Source organism: Macaca fascicularis, chromosome 2 (genome assembly GCF_037993035.2).
Source record: "Macaca fascicularis isolate 582-1 chromosome 2, T2T-MFA8v1.1".
Lineage (NCBI taxonomy): Eukaryota > Metazoa > Chordata > Mammalia > Primates > Cercopithecidae > Macaca > Macaca fascicularis.
Genome location: NC_088376.1, coordinates 50,228,559 through 50,238,944, shown reverse-complemented (window position 1 = coordinate 50,238,944; position 10,386 = coordinate 50,228,559). Strand labels below are relative to the sequence as shown.

Genomic DNA, 10,386 nt, shown 5'->3' with positions numbered 1-10,386 from the left:
AATGGTACATATTACAGAAGATGGACAGGGTGGTTAAAAAACTGAAAGAGAGACTCTCATGAGTAACTTGTACCTTTAGCGGCTTGAGGCACAGACAAGATCAATCCTTCCATTGCCACACTATTTTCAATAATTCTAAAACAGTTGATATCAACTGTGACTATCTTTATGAAAACGCTTTCCCCCCTCAAATATGAACACATAATTCTAAGAACTAACTACATTTGATGCTACAAGGAAGACAGAACTCTGTACTGAGAGAGGAGGAGATAAATTTGTAATCAGTATTTTAAGTTGGAAAAAGAAAATAAATGGAAGTTAGGAATGTGTAAGAGCTGATGTCTTTATATCTAGTCCACAGCCAAGGGCACAAGTGCCTTTATTTTGAGCGTGCCAGACCACATAGAGTAACTCCTCATAACATCTTAAACTAAATCCTCTCTTTAAGGTCTAGGGCCTTCTCCAACTCACTTCCTGAACAGCAGTATGCTCAGGTAACAACTCCAACAGCACTGACTCACAAGGGGTCCCAGACACTGATTTAATGTTGGCCTCAAAAAGAAAACTTCTGGAAGGTTTTGGGGCTAGGTGAGGTACTTGAGGGTATAATTCTCTGGCCAGCCCTTTAAAAGTTCTGAGAAAACTTCACAATAAAAGCATCTAAATGCCAGGCCCATCAGCAAAGAAGGTTAGTGCTACTTTCATTGTCAGAAAAAAAAAAAAAAAAAAAAAAAAAAAAGATAAGCAGATGGGGCAATTGAAAGGTTACATCTTTCTTTTGGAGGTGGTTTGCTTTTTAAAGGTTAACTTGAATGCTTGACTTTAAAAAATCAAAATCATCAGCTGCAAACGCTTAAAGCAGTTGGGGGTAGCTTTTGAAGAAGAAAACAAAGGATCTGAAATGTTTGAAAATTACTTAGCCCCCACATAAATGGTGCTTGTATATTTATATGCTTGCTCTATAAATGCACATACACACATACCACAACTCATTTCTCTTCATTTCTCAAATATGATTGCTTGTACTTAGGCATTTTCTGTTGACACAACATAACTTTTTAATAACTTGTTAGCTGTTCTAATCATTTGATATTATTCAGAATACAATGCAATTACAAAACGAACCAGGAAAGCATTCTGCCTAAGTCAGAATCTAGAAACAGGAAACAGGCCATTTGCAGCATCTTCAGCTCCTGCTAAACAGAGTCTAAGAATATATTTTGCTATTCACATTTGTGTATTTCAAAACCTAATAGTCCATGAAAAAAAGTATGAAGAATACATCTCAAGAAGCAAATATTAAAAGTGCCAGCAAAATAATAGACTACATTTAAGTTCGAAGCATTATTTTAGGCCACCTACATCATTAATGACTTTTTCTTTGTGATAGGTGTTGGAAAAGAGAATGCACAGGAGGGTTGCCTTAAATGTTGGCTTCTATTACATTTATTTGCTGTGAGTGAGATTATTCACAAATGCTAACGCACTACTCTTCAAATGTTTTCTTAAAAATTATTTGGCCTTCAAAGTCTAAATAGATATTTGAAATATGAAGTCATTTTGAGGTACACACTTACCCCTAAAATGTATCGTTAAAATATCCTACTTAAATCATATGTCATAGTGTGATATTTAATTATTACACTATGATATTAAAGCAAAAGGGGCATCAGATACATAACAAAAATTAGACACTTATAATTCCAAATTTGAGGTAAACTACACTTAGGAATAGGAATGTTCAAAGAAAAGACGAACTCATCATTTACTATTTTCTTTTAAAAACCAGCGAAATTACAAAAGTACCATTATTACCATATTTGTCATTATCACACTCATATCAGGTTATCAGACAACCTGATCTCAATGAAAGTGGGAAGGATTATTAATTGCAGTGTTATCTTTTCTAGAGAGAAGAGATTTCTTTATTCCTCTTTCTGTTTTTAACTATTATACTTAATGTCTGGAGTCACTTCAAATGCAATTCTGTTAATCAATTTCAAACTTCCAAACCAACTGGGGCTAGCTTTTGCTTCACAAATTTTTGGAGCTAGCAGCAGTTCCTGCTTAGGTATTCAACTTCCATAAATCTCACTAAACTTTGCAAGGTGGCGCTCTTTTCATGAAAAAGCCAATATTATTGTTATAATCAGAATAACATTTTTAAAAAGTTAAACACCACCCTCCCCAGTGTTTGATGTGCAGCAAAGTCCTTACTCAGCAAATAAGACTTTGTTGACTAACAGTGACAAATATAAATAGTAAGACATGAAAAGACAAGTCAACAAAAGATTCTTAAAGAGAACTGAACATTTTTATCTTGTAATGGGCCAATGGTTTAATCTGAAAAATTAATTTCACTTTAAAATAGATGTATCCTAAGGGGTTATTATACTTTGTGGGGTTTTTCCTCTTGTTTTCTTTCTCAGAGTCAAATATGGTCTATGGCTTCCTGAACACATATAGTATATTAAAGAATCAGGTCCACGGCCCTCCTTGCCCAGTGAGGTCAGTTTCTGCCGCCTGCTCTGCACCTCCACACCCTAGCAGCTACAGCCAAGGGCCTGATTTGTGATCTCCGGCTACGTTGTCTGCCTAATGGGGCGATCATGCAAGCTACAACCAGAGACAAAGAAGCCTGCGTTCCTACCAGCGCAGCTAACTTCATGGAAGCAGCATAGCTTGCAAATCTATCAAACTAAACTGCAAGAAAGACAATCTGATTTAGAGAAAAGGCGTTCTGCCACAGTCATTAAGCACAAGTAATTTAGATTTTTTATATTGTCTCCTCATTTACAAATTTACTGTATCAACGCCAACCAATGGAACGAATTTCTTAAGTAAATGAGAAATAAATAAAAGAGATAGAAAGATAATCAAATTACTTAAAATAATCCTCTTCCCTAGATGTATTTTTGAGAGAACTAATAACACTGGCAAAATCATAGGAATAATAACATATCATAGGAAGTAATTAATTTAAATTAGCATCATGTTTGAAGAATATAAGTGAAACGCTTTATGGACATTTACTTTTGTACAAAGAAGGAAGGCCTGGAAAAGCATGCATCGACATCCTGAAAATTAGTTATGGTCATAAACGGTTTAATTGAAGACAGCAATTTAAAATATGATATTGTAAATCTGCAACTCGGTTTCAGCCAGGGGAATTTAATCTACGGGGCAGCGGAACCCTCGGCTGCAAGTTCATTTGCAATGTTGCAGAGCGAGCCCCTGAGCTTCTGACAATTCGTCTACATTAATATTGATGTCGCCTGTGCAATCTATTTCTGTTATTTTTATGGTTGTTATTCTACATCTGCAAAGGTCATTTAAATTATACCGCGACCGAAAATTTGTTTCATAAATTTTGATATAAATACTAATTACACTCTCTCGCAGAGCCAGCAGGGTAGCATTCATTTATCACGTTTATACGACCTGCAATGACAGAAAGGGAAGGCAAGGGAGACTGCAGAGCTTTTCCGGAGACCCTTTAAGACTGGCAGAAGAGGCAGCAGGTTGCTGGTGGGTGAAGAAGAAATTCCTACCACAATCACTGAGATTTAAGAATCTTTAATAAGGTACGAAAGGTTACCAAACAGTTCTGGAAACTAAAGTGTACATACGAGTTCTTCTAACCATAAATATTGAAGAGCTGTAACATGGATAAACCGGCCCTTTACATGCGGATAAATATGGAAACTAGGAATTATATACATTATGTGGTTGTATCTTTTGCCAAAAGTAACGGACAGTTATAGTTTATATCTTTTTTAATATCACTTTACATAAACAAATGGAACAGTTTGACACGCAGATCCAGGCTCGTACTATACGAATTCTTGACAGGACGGGAAACAACATTTTACTGCACTAAAGTACTTAGACTTTTGGACGAAATGTTTGCACTTTATACAAAAAAAGCACATTAATACCAATAATATTCGGTTAGGTCGACGTGGAGACTGTAATCGTACAAAGTAATTCACATTTTGGTACACATTTACTAGAACATTCTTGCCATTCAGTACAAACAGTTGGCTTTCGGCCGCCCACCCCTCCCCCTCCCCCCACCCGCCCAGCCCCTCCCCCCTCCCCCAATGCAAAGACCACAACGCCACAATCCCACCCACCCGCTCCAACCGCGATATAACTATTTACAGAATTCAACAGTACAGTTTTAAGCTAATAATTCTGTATTTACAAGAAAACAAAGAAAAAAAAGCTGAAGCCCCAGAGAGCCCGTACGGATCCGACAAGAAACTGGCCCTCGGGGTAGGCGGCATTTGGTCAGGTGGCCTCCTCCCCCTAGACCCCCTACCGCACCTTGGGTACCAAGCCTTCGCCAAAAAAGGAAAAATAATGAAAGCGAAAGGAAATTTTTAAAGGTTGATACTTCCTCTGTTACTCGTCCTGGGTCTATTGGCAGATTTTTTAAAAAGGATTGCGGGGTCTGTGTGGGGGGTTGTTTTGATTCGCAGGGTTCTTTCAGTAATGTTGTGTATACGTGTGTGATCAGTCTCTTAAATAGGGTTTTGTTCGGTGTTTTGTTTCTGATTTTAAACGTACCATTCGTTAAAATTGGAAGAGAGCGCGCTGTGGCCGGCTGTGTGGTGGACTGCGGAGGAGGAGGGAGATAAGGAGCTGGTGGTCGGGTTGTCTGTGGAGGGAGACACGATGGTGGGAGGCGTGGAGGATTCGTAGCCGGAGCTGGCGGCCGGCGAAGGCTGCGAGCCCTGCGAGGAGGATTCGTGGACCTGCAGGAATAAAGTCGCGTTTTTACGGACATAAAGAGCCAGTGTGGCGGCCGCCTAGAGTGGCGACTGCCGCGAGTGCCCTTCCTCCTGGACCTCTTGGAGCCCCCTGAACACAGGCGAGGCCCGATCAGCGGGACCTTGGGCTTGGTGCCCTTTCACAGGCCTGCAGACACCGTGCTCCCGGGAAAGTCAGCGTCCCCAAGACTCACAAAAGAAAAATAGGTCTCGGAAGGGGGAGCGTGGATTTGAGGCTAGAGACTGCACTTTCTTTCCCTGAACTTTGCTTGCCCGTGTTTAGGTGAGCCGGAGCTCAGGCCTGGGCGCAGGAGTCCAACTCTTGAGTCTCACCGGCCAGCAGCAAGGGCCGCAGTTTCGGCAGCGTCAACCCCCAGCAAAAGCCCTAGCTCCGGGCCAAATTCAGTGGCGGCCATTGCTCGTACTCGCCTCTTTTAACTTTTATTGTGAAACCAAGAATTTAAAACGGCCTTGGGCACTCCCATCCCCTTTTCCAGGTCCCGCCCTACCCTCTCTGCCCAGCTCCACTGAGTGGAACCTTTGCCTTCCCGCTTCCTCTGGCTCCCGCCACCGCCTGGCTGCCACTCGCCGCTCGACCCCAAGCCGAGAGCCAAGAGAGCTCCTGCCTCAAAGGGGACGACGAGAGCGCGGCGATTACCTTCATGTGTTTGCGCAGCGAACTGGGATGCGTGTAGGACTTGTCGCACATCTTGCAAAGATAGGGCTTGTCGCTCGTGTGCACGTGCATGTGCTTCTTGCGGTCGCTGCTGTTAGCGAAGCGCCGGTCACAGCCCTCAAACTCGCACTTGAAGGGCTTCTCCCCTGGTGCGAAAGTAGAATGAGAGGGGTCTAATTAGAAAAAAATCCCGCGGCCGTTTTTCAAAAACTAAACAAATGTAAAAAAATAAAAATAAATAAATAAATAAAAAAGCCAGCAGCCCAGGATTAGCGCTTTTTGCAAGTTTAAAAACCCGGAACGTCAATAAATTCTTATATCTGCAGTTGAATTATAAATATTTTAACTCTATTTTAATCCCTAATACAATTAGATCTACATTTTATTTTTAGGTTTAAAAAAAAAATAGGAGGAGGAGGAGGAGTCAGTTTTTAGCATCAGGTCTGGAAACTCGTATTACCCAGAGTTATATACACGATTTCGAATTGCTTCCACCTGGCTCCCGATTTCTAGTTTTCACGTTTGCGGCTTATTCTCCTGCCCTATTGCTTTTCTCTCCTCCCCCTGCCCCCTCCCCGACGCTCCGCATCCCCTCGTCGCCTCCTCCAACCCACCCCACTCCCTACATACACTCGCATTTTATAGCGTAATCTGGGCGGTAGAGAACTCAACACCGCAAATTCTTCCCTGACTCGGGCGTTAAACCCAAAGTCCCAAGCACGGTTCTCAGACCTCACCCGGGAAAATCAGAATAGGAAAGCAGACCCAATTCCTGGCCTCGTGGGGGCAGGGGGCCCAGAATGTTTTGCCTGATGCCAGGCTACAACCCTGAGCTCGCGGGAACTTTTTTTTTTTTTTTTTTTAACTGTTCCGGACCTGTGTCTTAATTATTTTTAAAGGCCAAAACGGGGAATCCGGTGTTTTGAAAACCACCCTCACGGAGTCTAACAGACAAAAAGGTCTTCCTTGCCTTCCTCGGACTTTCTCCACCCCTCAAGCCCACTCTTAAAACTAGTCACTACTAAAACTGAACTCTTCAAATGTACATAAATCTCCAAAAGTCTCCGTAATCCCAAATTATTTCTTTTCTCCACTCTGTCTCAATTCTTTCTGTCTCTATTTTGTTTCTTTCTACGCCCTTAATCCGGCCTCCTCAATTTCCTCAGCTCATTCCTTTGGCAAAGTCCTCAGTGAAGTGCACGGAGAGAGATGTTGGCAGCAAGCAAGCGTTTAGATTTGTCTGCAGCCTGAGCAGCTGGCGCCTCCGTGGCTGCCCGGAGCCAGCCACTTTCCCCGGCTTCGAAAGCACCAAGGTCTCCGCCAAACCAGGTTTGGCTTCCTGTTCTCCGACCTTTTATGTTTCTCATTTAAACAATCTGTATCCCCAGATCCTTTTCGTCCGCCCTCTGTGTGGAGATATATATATATATATGATTTTTTTTTCCCGTAATTTCAAGCCCCAAACTAAAAATCAGCGCACAATTTCCCTGCCTGCCTGCCGGAACCTGACGCCCGGGATCCCACCGAGGCTGCGTTTGTGCGACCTGGCCGCTGACTTTCGGTTTGGGTCCCAGGCCCAAGTGGGAATGGGTAGGGGTCCTGCAGCTGTTTCCGTACCTGTGTGCGTCCTTTTGTGGATCTTTAAGTTCTCGGAGCGCGCGAAGACCTTGCCACAGCCAGGGAAGGGGCAGGGAAAGGGCTTCTCCCCCGTGTGCACGCGGATGTGGTTAACCAGTTTGTATTTGGCTTTGAAGGGCTTGCCCTCGCGCGGACACTCCTCCCAGAAGCAGATGTGATTACTCTGCTCCGGGCCACCTACGTGCTCCACGGTGACGTGCGTGACTAGCTCGTGCATGGTGCTAAAAGTTTTGTTGCACGACTTTTTGGGGTTGGCCAGCTGCTCGGGTTCGATCCACTTGCAGATGAGCTCTTGCTTGATGGGTTGGCGCATGTAGCGGAAGAAGGCGCCGGCGCCGTGATGCGCGGCCATGTTCACGTTCATGGGCCCGTAGCCGTGCAGCTGCGGCGCAGCATAGTGCTCGGAACGCGGGCTGGTCACCTGGCCGTACTGCTCCGGTCGCGGGTACATATCCCCCGAGAAGCCGAGCCTCATCTGCCCGTTGACCACGTTAGGCGACGCGTGGCCGGCAGCCTGCTCGTGAAGCCCTGGGAAGAGGAGGTGGCCCGCGGCGTCCGTGTGGCCGTGTGGGCCCCCGAAGCCCCCGGCCGATGCAGCAAAGAGGCTGTGCTGTGCGCTGGCTGCCGCCGCCGCGTCGCCAAAACCCCGGTTGCGGAACAGAAAGTCCCGCGTGGAGTTGAAGGCTGCGCTGGAATAGGAGCCGACGTGGCCCGGGTGATGGTGATGGCCGAGGGCCGCAGCAGCCGCGTAGCCTGGCGCCTGCGACGTGAAGGCTGTCTGGCCGGCCGAAGCCAGCTCGTGCGAACTAGGGTTGAGCTTGAAGGCGCCCATGCCGTCGGCGAACGGGTTGATGCCCAGGCCCACGTCTCGTTCGGCCACGTCGCCCGCGGAGTGGTGGCGGGACGCGCCAAAGGTGGTCACGCCGATCGCTGGGTACTGGGGGCCGGCGTCCAGGAGCATCGTGGCTGCTCGGGGCGAGCCCCGGCCTCCCCCGCCCCCCCCACCCTCGCCAGCCGAGGAGGGAAAATCGGGAGGAGGAGGAGGAGGAACAAGAGGAGGAGGAAGAAGAGGAAGAAGAGGAGGAGGGAGGGGGAGTCGACCCACCTCGCGAAGTCCTAGCCTGCAGGCAACGGCGCGGCGCGCCCGGGCGTTGGCCCGGCCAAACGCAAAGTAGCCGGACGGCTGCGGGCCGCGAGTAAGACAGGCTCCAGCGCCCGCCAGGCAGACCCTGCCGGCCCGGCTCGCACTTTCTCGCCGCTTAGTCTCTGCCGGGAGGGCCGCGCGTCAAGGCTGCCCGGGGAAAGGCATGGAGCATCTCAGCCCCCCAAAAAAACTTCCTCCTGGATTTGTAGCATAGAGGAATGTGAGCGCCAGAGCCGCGACAGCTTCGCTCTCTCTCCGCCTCGCGCCGCGCGCCCCTCCTCACTTCTCCACTAGCCCCTCGCTCTTTCTTTTCTCTCTCTCTCCTTTCTCTCACGCTCGCCTCCTCGCTCCTTCACTCTCCTTTTTTCCCTCTCTGCTTTTTGCAAAAAAAAAAAAAAAAAAAAAAAAAAAAAAAGTGGGTGGGGGGAGAAGAAAGAAAGAAAAAGCCAAAGAAAAGGCGCAAATCATGCACAATATTGTCTTTTGCGGTTTATCTTCCTGGGGAGAAACTTTCACCTCCTCAGCCGGGCGGTGAGCGCGAGACTGATAGCAGCAATCATTCCTGCAGATAAATGAATTGAAAGGACGACACCGTCCCCCCCTTGATGAATGGGAGCAGGGGGAGGTGTCACGTGCTGCCGACGCTGGCGCCCATTGGTGCGTTTGCACTCCCCCCGCCCGCAGCTGCCGCGCCAACGGAGGGCGCGCCGAGGCGCCGCGCGCAGCTCATTGGCCCGCCCGCCTCATCAATCCCAGGTATTGTAAAGCGCTTGACATCCCCTTTTGACAAACCAGGGCTGCCAGGAGTAGCAACTTTTTTTTTAGTCAAATTTTTTCCCTCTTCTCACGGAAATTTTTTTTTCTTTTCTTTTCTTTTTTTCTTTTTTCTTTTCTTTTCTTTTCTTTTTTTTTCTTTCTTTCTTTTTTTTTTTTTTTTTTTTTTTTGCCACGATGTCTTTTCCTTCTCACAGTCATATACATTCCTCCTTCTCCCTTGCCCCCACCACCCCCGCGCGGCCCTTCCCGAAACCTACTCTTCGCTGAGCGATTAGAGATTTCGGACGTCTCCGGGCGCAGGAGGCGGGGATGGGGCTGGTAAACACAGCAAAGGCACTTCCAGAATGTCCCGATTCAGCAACTTTCTTTTCTTTCTTCCCCCTTCCCCCCCGCTTCAAGGGCAGCAAAAGAGGCTTTTGTTATTTGCTCCTTTTGAAGTTTGTTTCCCTCTTGCTTGGTCCCCCTCCTGTTTATAATTTAAGATCTTGGGAGCACACGGGCACTATGCTCTCTTTACAAGAAATGTAATTTCTCAGTGTAACCGGTAGCCTCTGTATTTCTCGCTTTTATCTAATCAGACTTCCTGCACCACCGCACCCCCTCCCAAAACACACACACAAACACACTCACATTCACACACACAGGTGGATGAACGCTTAAGTTCCCAGGTTATTGAGGTTTGAGTTTTTTAATGGCAAATTTGAAATGTTGTTGTCAGTTTCCTTTACTTTTTCCCTGTCTTGCATTATTTTTCTCTTTTCTCCCTTTCCGTTGTCTCCTTCGACTGCCCCCGCTAACCCTGTCTCTCCTCACTCCTGTTCCCTACTTGGGCCCCTTTCATTCAGGTAAAACTGTAAATTTCCCAATGCGCCATTGTTCCCTTGGGCTGCCCAAAGCTCCCTAGAGATCCCCGAATACTTTTTTGGTATTTAAATCCCCAGTAGATAGGACCAATGTAAATTTTGTGACATTCAAACCTTTTCTAGTTCACAAATCAGTCACCCTTGTCACAGTTATTGAAATTCCGCAACTCGCCACACCAGGACGGTGGAAAAAGCGGGCGCGGTCTTTGTTGCCGACCAGGCTTTTGATCGCCAGAGAAAATTTACTTACCTTCAGATGAGTGAGCAGAAAAAGAAATAACACTCCCTTTGATTTAGTTAGGAAAATGCAGACATTTGGATTCAGTGCAAACATACAACACTCGCTTGTTTTCGCGATGCGGCCCTCGATTAACCTGTCTTTGCCTAGCGCAAAGTCTATTCAACAACTGCGCGTAGTTTCTTTTTGTCCCTTCCACAAAGAGCCATTGACTATATATTAAAATGATTGTTGAAAGGTAGGGGAGTATGGTACTTAAAAGCAGGAAAAAAAAA

General features: G+C 46.2%; 1 protein-coding gene across 1 annotated transcript; it reads right to left on the bottom strand.

Annotated features, from left to right (window-relative positions):
* Positions 1–3,560: 3,560 nt before the first annotated feature.
* ZIC1 (Zic family member 1) lies at positions 3,561–8,587 on the bottom strand. Its single transcript, XM_005546033.4, has 3 exons — positions 7,069–8,587; positions 5,434–5,597; positions 3,561–4,760 (listed from the first exon to the last, which is right to left on the bottom strand). The coding sequence occupies exons 1-3, from the start codon at positions 8,048–8,050 to the stop codon at positions 4,563–4,565; spliced, it is 1,344 nt and encodes a 447-aa protein (XP_005546090.1). The 5' UTR covers positions 8,051–8,587; the 3' UTR covers positions 3,561–4,562.
* Positions 8,588–10,386: the final 1,799 nt, after the last annotated feature.

Coding starts and splice junctions, on each gene's coding strand:
- ZIC1 (XM_005546033.4), bottom strand. CDS start 8,050: ATGCTCCTGGACGCCGGCCCCCAGTACCCAGCGATCGGCGTGACCACC. Junction 5,598..7,068: donor CCACAAAAGGACGCACACAG/GTACGGAAACAG, acceptor CTTTCGCACCAG/GGGAGAAGCCCTTCAAGTGC. Junction 4,761..5,433: donor CGCTGCGCAAACACATGAAG/GTAATCGCCGCG, acceptor TTATTCCTGCAG/GTCCACGAATCCTCCTCGCA.